Here is a 12761-nt window from a genome sequence, read left to right on the forward strand (position 1 = left end):
AACCACTACTATTAGTTTTTTAATGTACTTGTCCATACATTAGCAAATTTAAATATATAATGTGCCTCCGTCCTTTTACTCCAGTTGGCTCTATTTAATAAAAATTGAACAAAAAGAGTATTTGAATTATTTGCAAAATCAGTAAAACATTCAGTTTTATATATATGTACTTGCATTTCTTTTAACAGGAAAAAATTAAAGAGTACGTCCAAATATATTTACCAAACATTATTTTTGAATGGTGAAAATAGTGACATTAAAATTTGTGCTCTAGGAGAAGAGTGGAGTTTACACAAAATATATTTATGTCAAGTAAGTATTTTATTTTTCTGTTTGGCTACTTTAAAAAACTCAAACTCTTTTAAGTTATGTTCTTTATATTTGCATTTCACAGTAATCTTTTACATGATCAGTGATTAACTCCTGTCATCTAATAAAAAGTCTTGTTTTATTAGAAATACGATGAACACTGTTAATGAAGCTTAGTTTGGTCTAGAAAACAGATTTTGAATTTTCACTGTCATACCAGCCTAGCAATCAATACCTTTTTGTCATTACTTCAGTAGGGTGCTCATTTTGGTGCCCTCTGTTGACAAAAGGGAAAAAGTTATTAGGGAAAAAAGTGTTAAACATCAAAGTTAAGATTGTTGAATTTGTTTAATACGTATATGATTATTTAATTGGGTGAATTTAGCTAGAATGTTGCTTTGTAGTTGACACTGAATGTGAATGGAAAGTTCTTGACATTTGCTCTTCCTTCTCTCTGGAAAAGTGCAATTAAATTAAAGACAACATCAAAAACATATGTAGATTAAGTCATTTAGCTGATAAACTTATTTGATTTCTGTGCTAAAAAATATTACTATCTGCCACCCCATTTTAAAGATTCAAAACTTTTGAAATAAAAGAAAATACTGCCTTAATGGCTCAAATATTTTATTTATTTTTTTCATCAAATCTGTCTTTTCTTCAAATTATTGTTCTAGGGAGGGGGAATAGAGCAGTGAACAATTCAGTTCTTATCCTGTGGAGCTTATATTTTTCCCTCTCTTTTTCACCATTGACAGTAATTACTGGTAAGACAGTATAGTTTAAGATTTTTAGTATAAACATTTGAAAGGAATTTTTCCTCTTAACATTTTAATCATAGGTTTTTTTGTTTGTTTTTTTTATCCTCACCGGAGGACATTTCTTCCATTTTTTGTTCAGATAGAGTGGGAGGGAGAGAGGAAGAGAGAGAGAGAGAGAGAAACATCGACGTGAAAGGGACATATCGAATGGCTGCCACCCGCATGACCAACCAGGGCCAGGGACAAACTGCAACCAAGTTACACACCCTTAGTGGGAACCGAACCCCTGTCTCTCTGGACCGCAAGCCGACGCTCTAACTGCTGAGCCAGATTGGCCAGGGCTTAATCATAGTTTTTATTAAATTTTTGAACAGTTTTATTTTGCCTTAAAGTATAGAGCCTAGAGAATATATCAGCACATCAGTCTTAACTTGAGCATATGGTCCATATCTTTCTTTTTAATCTCTCAAAACAATTTTGTGACTTTAAGGATGCAGATGCCTCTTTCCATCTCGAAGGAAACTGGATATATTATGGATAGATTATAGTGCAAGCCACATGCTAAATTATAAGCCTCCTGAGGACAGAAACAGTGTGTTTTATTTACTGCTATATGCATAGTGCCTTGTATACACTAAGTACTCAGAAAAAGTTTTTTTAATAAATTAATATTTGATCCATTCTACAGTAATTCTGATTATGAGAGGTACTATCTAGTAAGTAACTAAAGACTTCATCCATTCTGGAACCTTTCTATGAATTCAGGTTCATTCTGGTATTTTCTGATTAGATAAAATTAAACTTTGGATTTTCTTTAATTTCTTGGGAATCATCCTATTAGTATTGACTTGGGACTGGTCTTGACCCTTTACAGCTGGTGAGGTACAGTGAGGATTTAACAGTTTGAGGGCTTTTAGTCTATTCCCGGTATATTTTTATTTATCCACCTTGTGTGTTGTCATATATGTATGAGAGATATTTAAATATATGACATAAGTTCTAAGTTTGAATTTAGAATGTCATTGACAAGGAAAAACATATACAAGTAATATAGTCAGAAATTGTTTTTATTAAAAAGCTAATGAGGTTCAAATATATTACTATATAGGAATTCGGTTCAGCTAGTGATATGAGAATTTGGTTTAGTTTTCATTAAGTTAGTACTAAACTGAAAGTATTTTTATAAACATGATAGTCAATTTCTTTTGTCCTATAGACATATTTGGCTGTTCTTTTTCTCTTGAAATGATATGATGTGTTAGTTTCCATAGAATAGTTGGCTTAAAGTTAGAAATGGGGAAATAATTTGGAAGGCACAGAAAGTACTAGATAATCGTTTGTTATCTTGTTTATCCTTTTTTTTTTTTTAAGTCTGGCTACTTTTCTAGTATGTTCAGTGGTTCTTGGAAAGAATCCAGCATGAATATTATTGAACTGGAGATTCCGGACCAGAATATTGATGTAGAAGGTAACTACCACCATAATTATTTCTATTATTTAAAATAATAAAAACATAACTTTTTTATTCTTTTGGTAGAAAATAAATATTTTCTTCTAACTTTGGAAGCCAGAAAAAAGCTCCATGTAATACCCCAAGGCAACAACATTATATTGATTTACTCCACCGTTTATCAGTTGTGTTCTACCTATCTCTAATCTTTTTAGTTATGTGGGCCATATCAGTCTGTTTACTTGGTAAATATATCTGCCTGGGATATGGAGGATGTAGAATGAAGGAAGGAACAGTATAACCATTTATTTTAATTACATAGAAAAGCTGGTGAATAATATTCATTGATTATTCCCCACTTATGAAGACCTTTTCTGGGAACAATAAGGGTATGAATTATATAATCAATGTTTATTTAGAGCTATAAGGATTTTTAGATGAGGAAGCTGAGACTCAGAGAATTTAAGGGACTATTTTAGATCTCAGAGCAGTTTAATGAGCCTAAATCTGACTAGTTCTCCTAATTGCTATTCCAGTGCTCCTTCGGCCCACTTTTTTTCTTTTTATTGAATTCATTGGAGTGATACTAGTTAACAAATTATACAGGTTTCAGGTACAAGAATATAAAGTAAACCATGTGAGACATAGACATGAGTACAGCAGAGAGAAGGATGGACAGGCTTAGATAGCTGTAGTGGCTGGGTGAGAGAGTGGCATGGATAAGACCATGAAGCTCTTCCACACTCGCCAGTGGTGAAGCACTGAAAGCATTAGAGTTAAGATTATTATTGTGTCTGTACTTGTACTTAATAATTGGTCTGCTCAGGGGTGTCTTTATAAAACTTTTTCCAAGGATGTCTAAATTCTGACCACTAATTAATGTCAAGATTAGATCTAGAAGAATCCAGCTCAATTTGGTAAAATAAATGGAAATTTATAACATTAATATTAAATTAGTACCATTAATCAGTAACCATTACTAGCATTTTAATTAGTGATACTTCTCTTATCCTTCTTATCCTTTAAGTACATACTAGATTTAGACATATGTCTTAGTGTGTAAAGATAGTCATTGTTATTTTTTTAAATACTGTTATAATTGTTATTTCATTCTACATGTGTGCTTTTGCTCTCAGCACTACAGGTTGCATTTGGGTCACTGTATCGAGATGATGTCTTAATAAAGCCCAGTCGAGTTATTGCCATTTTGGCAGCAGCTTGTATGCTACAGTTGGTAAGTATACACATTATTCAAAGAAAGAATTACAGTTGAATCTTTGTTTCAAAGTATCTACTCCAAAAACAAAAACAAAACTTAGCTTTTTATAATTTTAAAAATAAAAATGAATTGTATAAATATGCCATTGATGATGTCATCTAAAATGCTTAACCAAAAGCAATGTATTACAAACAACCAAAGGAATCATGATGTCTATGTACAATGAATACAAATTATTTCTGTGTAAACATCTTTAAATGACTAATGTGGAAAAAACTTACTTGTCTAAGTCCATTTACAGATTTCTATTCATTAATGACTTATTTTGACTGTTTTGAAGCAGATGGCTTATAATTAATTCATTTTAGTTCATGGGTTTAAAAAACATCAAATGCTTACTATGTAAACTTTTTCTTAATTATGAAGTAACTGTGTGTAAATGTATATAATCTATGGGTAGAAGGATAGATTTGTTCATTCAACAGAAGTGTATTTAGCAATGTGTTAAAGTAGTCATAAAGCTCCAAAGATAAAGTATTGTCCCCACCTTTAAGAAGTTCACAATATGGCCCTGGCCGGTTTGGCTCAGCGGTTAGAGCATTGGCCTGCAGTCCGGAGAGACCCGGGTTCGGTTTCCGCTAAGGGCACGTACTTCGGTTGCAGTTTGTCCCCGGCCCTGGTTGGTCATGCGGGTGGCAGCCACTCGATGTGTCCCTTTCACGTCGATGTTTCTCTCTCTCTCTCTCTCCCTCCCACTCTATCTGTACAAAAATTGGAAAAATGTCCTCAGGTGAGGATAAAAAAAAAAAAAAAGTAGTTCACAATATGATGAGTGTTGAGCAGGAGAGGGAGGGTTGATATACAAACCCAAAGGTAAAGTAAGAGCTGTCCAGTGTCATATGTATGATAATAAACATCCTGTAGGATGTAGTGGATGTACAAAGTGGTCCGTTCAATGTGGTGGTATCGAAAAGGAAGTTGTGTGCCCTGGCCAGTTTGGCTCAGTGGTTAGAGCATCGGCCTGTGGTCCAGAGAGACCCGGGTTTGGTTCCCGCTAAGGGTGCGTACCTCGGTTGCAGTTTGTCCCCAGCCCTGGTTGGTTGTGTGGGTGGCAGCCACTCGATGTGTCCCTTTCATGTCGATGTTTCTCTCTCTCTCTCTCTCTCTCTCTCTCCTCTCTCCCTCCCACTCTATCTGAACAAAAAAATGGAAAAATGTCCTCAGGTGAGGATAAAAAAAAAAAAGGAAGTTGTGTTTGAGGTTGAGTCTTGCAAACTGAAAAATGTATTTATTTTGCAAAGTAAGAAGAGGGAGAGCATTTCAGACAGTAAACTAAGACCTAGTGATGTGGAACTGTGGAGAATTAGAGAATCTGAGTAGAACATGGCTCTAGCATAGAATATAAGAAGGGTTGGAGAGAATGAGGCAGAGGGCAGGTTATGAATGTCCTCTATACCTTTTTATATATAAGTACCTTTGGAAGATTTTAATCAGGGGAAAGACAAAGTTAAGCTTTAAAAAGAGTGCTTCAGGCCCAGCCGGTGTGGTTCAGTGGTAGAGCGTTGACTTATGCACCAAGAGGTAGCCAGTTCAATTCCCGGTCAGGGCTCATGCCCAGGTTGTGGGCTTGATCCCCAGTGTGGGGTATGCAGGAGGTGGCCAGTTGATGTTCTTTCTCATCCTTGTTTCTATCTCTCTCCCTCTCCCTTCCTCTCTAAAATCAATAAAGAAAAAGTTAAAAAAAAAAAAGTGCTTCAGAAGCAATGTGAAAAGATGAGTATAAAAGCCTATTGTAATAATCCAAATGAGGGTCTAAATTAGGGTCATAACATTAAGAATGGAGAGGAAAAACTGAATACCAGAGAGATTAATCAGGGATAATCCACTGGACTTGGTGACAAAGATGTTAAGAGGAAAAGGGAAGAGTCTAGAGTGACTTTCAGGTAAGTTTAAAATCCTAACGGAGTCAGCGATTTATTTTGATCTTTAAAAAAAGTTAATGAAGTTTTTCATTATGTGGCATTTGTATACTGATTTATTTGAAGTATTAGTTAATAGCTTTCTAAATATACTTGGTTGAAGTTATTTTGTTTTTTAAAATGTTTGATCCTTACAATTCTTATTTCCACTAAAAATGCTTTATTTTCTAACTTTAGTCTATTTTTGGTTTTGTTCTAAATCCACTTTCTGCATTATCTTTATGACTTAACTACTTAACCTAATAATATATTTGCATGAATATGTTTAAGAAATTTGAGTAAACAGTAATAGTATTCTTTCCATATATTGAATAAAGTTGGTTTGAAATCTTCTATGTAAACATTTTAGATTAAAATTTCAATGTAAATTTAAAACAATATATTTGATTTAAGTACATCTCTTAGATATTGATATGTTTTAAATTTTAAACACTTTGTGATGATTCATTGTTTACTTGCCTAGCCCATCACATGGTCTGTATAAAAGAGATCTTAATTTAAAAAGAACTGGCAAAATAGAATGTTGCTTAAATTTGCAGAGGTCCCAGGGAAGGGAAGAATAGAAAAGAAAATACAAATATTCATCTCTGCCTTACTACTTTTACCCCCTCTCTTCCATTTTTAATTCCAAGTATTTAGTTGAATACTTGCTGGATTTTTTTTTTTTTTTTTTTTTTTTTTTTGGTATTTTTACTGGACTTATGAAAACTTAGGCTTGCTGCACTTTAATGAGTTTTCTTTCTTTTCTTTCTGACTTTTTTTTTACTTTTTAATATGTAAAAGCACATGTTCAGAGCTAATTTTTCCCACATGAAATGGGACTTTCCAGTGCTTATTTATATTTACAGGATGGTTTAATACAGCAGTGTGGTGAGACAATGAAGGAAACAATTAATGTGAAAACTGTATGTGGCTATTACACATCAGCAGGGACCTATGGATTAGATTCTGTAAAGAAAAAGTGAGTTACCCTTTTTGTATTTCCTTCCATCCCACTTTTGGGAATTTGGCTGCTTTGGTTTCCTAAGAGAATGTATAGTGATAAGAAAGAAAGAAAAAACAGATTGGGGAATAGAATTTTGTTTAAAAGTTCCTTTTTACATTTGGACAAATTAGTAGATTCCTCCAAGTCTTGTCTTTGTTAAGTGACCATGGGTGGGTTATACATACTTATAAAAACTGTGGTCACTTTTTACAGTAGATTTTCTATAAAATCTCTCAAGTAGTAGGCATATTAGACATCATATCAGCACAACTACTGACAATGTTTTTAACTCTTAAGAATTGCAGTACCCATTTTCAAATTGTAAAGAAGGTAATGGAAGTACGTAAACCCTTTCATAAACCATTTAACACAAACTTGAAGTGAGGTTTTCTTAAGTTGAAATGCTCTTCTTAATGTAAAGGGAATATTTCCTTAATAATTGTTGACAAAAATAATACTAAATTTTCAATTGTTAAATTAAAAATTTTGAGCATGTCCTAGCAAGACTAATACTCTGTTTTTACTTTAACTGTAAGTCGTACTTAATAAATCATAAATACATGATATATAATGTAATAATTCCATGTTTTCATTTCAGGTGCCTCGAATGGCTTCTAAACAATTTGATGACTCATCAGAATGTTGAACTTTTTAAAGAACTCAGGTATTTGAATTTAAAATAACTTTGTAATCATTCTAAAGTATTGTTTTTCATTTTTCAAAGTATGCAAGATATTTTTGTATAAAACAAAAATATATTAATTAGGAAAAAGTAAACAATTTAATGAAAGGTATCTTAACTGCATCCATGAATTGATGAAATGCTACACAAATTATAAATGATACAATGTATATTATGTCAACTGTTTTAATCTATACTTTCGTTGTTGTTGTTAATCTTCACCAGAGGCTATTTTTCCATTAATTTTTAGATAGAGTGGAAGGGAGAGAGGGAGGAGAGAGAGAGTGAAACATCAATGTGAGAAAGACATTGATTAGTTGCCTCCTGCATGATCACGACCAGGGCCAGGTATCAAACCTGCAACCCAGACATGTGCCTTTGACCAGGAATCTAACCCTTGAACCTCAGTCCTCAGGCTGACACTCTTTTTTTTTTATCCTCACCCGAGGACATTTTTCGATATTTTGTTCAGATAGAATGAGAGGCAGAGAGAGAGAAACATCGACGTGAAAGCGACACATCGAGTGGTTGCCACCCACACAACCCAACCAGGGCTGGGGACAAACTGCAACCAAGGTATGTGCCCTTAGCGGGAACCGAACCCAGGTCTCTCCGGACCGCAGACCGACGCTCTAACCGCTGAGCCAAACCGGCCAGGGCCAGGCTGACGCTCTAACCTGCTGAGCCTAACCTGCCAGGGCTGTTTTAAACAATTTTAATAGAAAAATTCATTGCTGCTATAAAATTATAGAAAAGTCTCAAGTGTTACCTCATTTATGCTGGGCTCTTAGAGAACCTAACAGTTTATTTTTTAAAACCATCTTTAGCACCCAGCTGGTGTGGCTTAGAGGATTGAGCGTTGCCCTATGGGCTGAGAGGTCCCGGTTCAATTCCTAGTCAGGGTATGTGCCCAGATTTCGGGCTTGATCCCTAGTGGAGGGCATGCAGGAGGCAACCCATCGATGTTTCTCTCTCTCATTGATGTTTCTATCTCTCTCCCTTCTCTCTCTAAAAAAAAAAAAAACCAATAAAAACATAGAAAAACAAAACAATATCCTTAGCCTTGACTGGTGTGATTCGGTTGGGCATCATCCTGTGCCCCAAAAGGTTGCTGGTTTTATTCCCAATCAGGACACATGCCTGGGTTTTGGGCTTAATCCCTGGTAGAGGGTCTGAAGGAAGCAGCCAACTGATGTTCCACTTTCACATCAATGTTTCTCTTTCTCTCTCCCTCCCTCCCTCTCTAAAAATCAATAAAATATTTTTTGCAAAAACAAAACATCTTTACCATTGAGAAATTAAGTTTGAGGGGATTGTAAACTTTTTGATAAGCCTAATGAAATTAAATTTATAATTATATTGGCCTTTTGAATTAAGTCTGCTTACTATTACTTTCTTCCTTCATTTTACAAATACTTCCAGAATGTCCACTGTGAATAAAGGTACTCTGTTAGAGGCTGTGAACGATGCAGAGATGATTGTGTAATGTTCTCTGCCCTCAAGAAGCTTATTTGTAGTAATTGGGGAATCTGAGAAATTCAGGGTGAAAATGATCTTTAAGAGGCCAGTAAGCTTTATAGTCATTTTCAGGCTTGCATTTTCTTTACAGTGGTGCTTCTGGGACAGGGTTACAAATATCACTAAGTAGTATGTGACACTCCAATAGAGATGTACAAAATCAATGACTTATCATTGCATAGCTTCCTGAGATGTCAGTTTTACTGATTAGGGGTGGTGAAAGACATGGAGAGACATTGGGAGATAAACATTTTTATCTTTAACTACATTATGGAGTAGAGAGTTCAAATTTCTTTGAACTTTCAATATAAAGTACAAGATTTAATAGAAATGGTATTTTTATGGCCAGACCACCTTCCACTTTCCTTTTTTCTGCCCTTTAGTACTTTAGTAGAAAGTGTAATTCTACAAAGAAGAAGAAAGAAGCATTATTCTACAAAAAAAAAAAAAAAAATCATCACCTAGTGATGTCATGGCATAAACAAAAGCTCTGTAATATGTGTGGTTTGAAAATCATTAGAAACACTTGAATTTTTTTCTGTTATTATGTTGAGCATCTTTTCATGTACTTATTTGTTACTCATATATTTTCTTTTGTGAGGTGTCCATTCAGATATTTTTTTTTTCTGTTATAATTTCTCACTGAGCTTTTTCAAAAGGAAGATATATCATAGTGGTCTTCTGAAAAACTCAGATGTTCTTTCTTTTTCTGACTTGAAGGAAAGAAAGAAACAACTGGTGATATTATTTTCACTCTAAATTTAAAGTAACATATTTCCTGATCTTACTCTCTTATAATAAAAACAGCCCGACTAGTGTGGCTTAGTGGACTAAGCGTCAACCCATGGACTGAGAGGTCCCAGTTTGATTCCTGGTCAGGGAACATGCCGGGTTGCAGCGGGTTCAGTCCTCAATGCGGGGCATGCAGGAGGCAGCCAATTGATGTTTCTTTCTCACATCAATGTTTCTATCTTTCTCTCTCTTAAAAAAAAAATCAATAAAAACATATATTAAAAAAAGGATAGTCTCAGAGTACTTTGAAAACATCATTAAAAAATAATAATAATAACCCTGGCTGGTTTGGCTCAGTGGTTAGAGTGTTGTTGGCCTGCGTTCTGGAGAAACCCGGGTTCGGTTCCTGCTAATTAACTGGATTAATTAGCAGATCAGAACTCTTTTTGTTTTCCTATCAGTGTAAAAAAAAAAAGACCTTTCACAACATACTGTCTGAACTATCCCTGTGTTTAGGTACATTGTTTTCTGTCAAAGATTCTTTGTCTTGGGCAAAAGACTGATTTAATTTTTAATTCCACATTTTCTTTTGATAAGAAAGACAGTTTTGCCCTGGCTGGTTTGGCTCAGTGGTTAGAGCGTTGGCCTGCAGTCCAGAGAGACCTGGGTTCGTTTCCCGCTAAGGACATGTACCTCGGTTGCAGTTTGTCCCCGGCCCTGATTGGGTCGTGTAGGTGGTAGCCACTTGATGTGTCTCTTTCATGTCGATGTTTCATTCTCTCTCTCTCTCTCTCTCTCTCTCTCTCTCTCTCTCTCTCTCTCTCTCTCCCCCTCCTCCTCCCACTCTATCTGAACAAAAAATGAAAAAATATCCTCGGGTGAAGATAAAAAAAAAGACAGTCGATGTTTCACTCTCACATTAATGTTTCTCTCTCTCTCTCCCCTCCCCTTTCTCTCTCTAAGCATGTTCTCAAGTGAAGATTTTAAAAAAAAAGTTTTTAGTTCCACCAGCCTCTTTTAGCCTCTGCATGAAAGATAAACTCACTACCTCTATTTTATCTTTTCTAGTATAAATGTCATGAAACTGCTCATTGGTTCATCTAATTTATTTGTGATGCAAGTGGAGATGGATGTGTACACAGCTCTCAAAAAGGTATTGACCAAGTATGATATGTGTAGGACATCACCTCAGCATTGATTATAAAAGTGGGAAACCAGAAACAGCTAATGTCCAGTGATAGGGAATGGTATAAATTTAAGAAAAGTACAAGGAAATATGCAAAAATGTTAAGAAATCTTTGTGTTTAGGAATTTGGTGTCATGATGAGAAATTTTAATTTCGTTCTTCATACTCTTCTATGTTTTTATTCCAGATTTTTTCAACAACAAATATGTTATTTACATAATCAAGAATGTTAAATGTTTTACAGTTGACTCTTGAACAACTCCGGGGTTAAGGACACTGAAACCAACTTCCCCTACTTTGCAGTCAAAAATTTGACACACCATGCCCTGGCCGGTTTGGCTCAGCGGTTAGAGTGTTAGCCTGTGGTCTGGAGAGACCTGGATTCAGTTCCCGCTAAGGGCACATACCTCGGTTGCAGTTTGTCCCCGGCCCTGGTTGGGTCGTGTGGGTGCAGCAGCCGCTCGATGTGTCCCTTTCACATCTATGTTTCTCTCTCTCTCTCTGTCTCTCTCTCTCTCTCTCTCTCTCTCCTTCCTACTCTATCTGAACAAAAAATGGAAAACATGTCCTCAGATGAGGATGAAAAAAAAAATTTGACACACCAGCCCTGGCCAGTTTGGCTCAGTGGTTAGAGCATCGGCCTGTGGTCCAGAGAGACCTGGGTTCGGTTCCCGCTGAGGGCACATACCTTGGTTGCGGTTTGTCCCCAGCCCTGGTTGGGTTGTGTGGGTGGCAGCCACTCAATGTATCCCTTTCACGTCAATGTCTCTCTCTCTCTCTCTCTCTCTCTTCCTCTCTCTCCCTCCTACTCTATCTGAACAAAAAAAAAAAAAAGTGGGAAAATGTCCTTGGGTGAAGATTTAAAAAATTGTCTCCCCAGAAATTTAGCTACTCACAATTACTGATGGCTTACTGTTGGCAGAAACCTTACAGATAACATACACGATCGGTTGACATGTATGTTATATGTATTCTGTATTCTTACAATAAAATAAGCTAGAGAAAAGAAAATGTTATGAAGAAAATTTTAAGAAGAGGAAATACATTTACAGTTGTTCAAGAGTCAACTGTATATGGTTTCCAGAAATGTTTTCAAAGTTGAACTTTAGTTGAATTAATAACTATAATGAAATTTTCACACGTGCTTTTTCTAGAAAATGTTGAAAATCTTCTTTTAAAGACCTTATTCGTATTCAGGCATATGTTTCATCCCATCCTTTTCAAAGCTTTCAACATTTTGAATGTAATTTTATTTTCACAACTCTCTGAAGAGACAAATTAGCCATTCCTTTTTTGTAATTTTTTACTTTTAAGATTATTATTATCATTTTTATTATCCTTGTTCTATAGATACTAAGACTTAGAATTCTTACATTTACTAAGTGGCAGACTTGAAGCAGAACCCAGGTATTATGAGTCCCAATCCATTACTTTTCCCACTGCATAATTTTGTCTTTAGCCTTTTGTCCCCAGCTTGGAATCTACATTTAACACAGTTGTGAAATCTGGGAATGAGACACCTTCTAGTTGTGTCATTGTTGTTGTTTGTTTTTATGGTAAGATGAGATTTTTTTACTATTTTCTTCAAGAAAGTTTAGTAACAGGTTATCTACTCATTAAAGGAGTGGTAGCTCATTTCTGTCTGAGCCACTGGTAACATTCATACTTTCCTGTTGTTACTGATGTTACGCCAGTAATGATAAGTGCTTACTGTGTGCCAAGCACTATTCAAAGCATGTTACACATATTACTTTTTTAATGTCCTATGAGGTAGACATATTATCATCCTCATTAAACAAATGAAGAAATTAAGGCCCAGAGAAATTAGGTAATTTGTCCATCTATTAAGTAGTAGGGTCAGGATTTAAAAGTCCATGTTTTTTACTATTCTGCATACTGTCTCAACAGCAATAAGACACTAAGAAACTCCTTTTGCCCTT

The 12761-nt window shown here is 35.3% G+C and overlaps 1 protein-coding gene across 2 annotated transcripts in view; it reads left to right on the top strand.

Annotated features, from left to right (window-relative positions):
* GMCL1 (germ cell-less 1, spermatogenesis associated) overlaps positions 1-12761 on the top strand; it is a 54526-nt gene that overhangs the window by 5484 nt on the left and 36281 nt on the right. For both annotated transcript variants that reach the window (XM_036263434.1, XM_036263436.1), the window contains exons 2-7: positions 189-312; positions 2442-2538; positions 3657-3754; positions 6567-6679; positions 7302-7367; positions 10704-10788. In XM_036263434.1, coding sequence (XP_036119327.1) covers positions 189-312; positions 2442-2538; positions 3657-3754; positions 6567-6679; positions 7302-7367; positions 10704-10788 — 583 coding nt within the window. The remainder of the gene's footprint in view (positions 1-188; positions 313-2441; positions 2539-3656; positions 3755-6566; positions 6680-7301; positions 7368-10703; positions 10789-12761) is intronic.

This window comes from Molossus molossus, unplaced genomic scaffold (genome assembly GCF_014108415.1).
Source record: "Molossus molossus isolate mMolMol1 unplaced genomic scaffold, mMolMol1.p scaffold_m16_p_15, whole genome shotgun sequence".
Taxonomy (NCBI): Eukaryota; Metazoa; Chordata; class Mammalia; order Chiroptera; family Molossidae; genus Molossus; species Molossus molossus.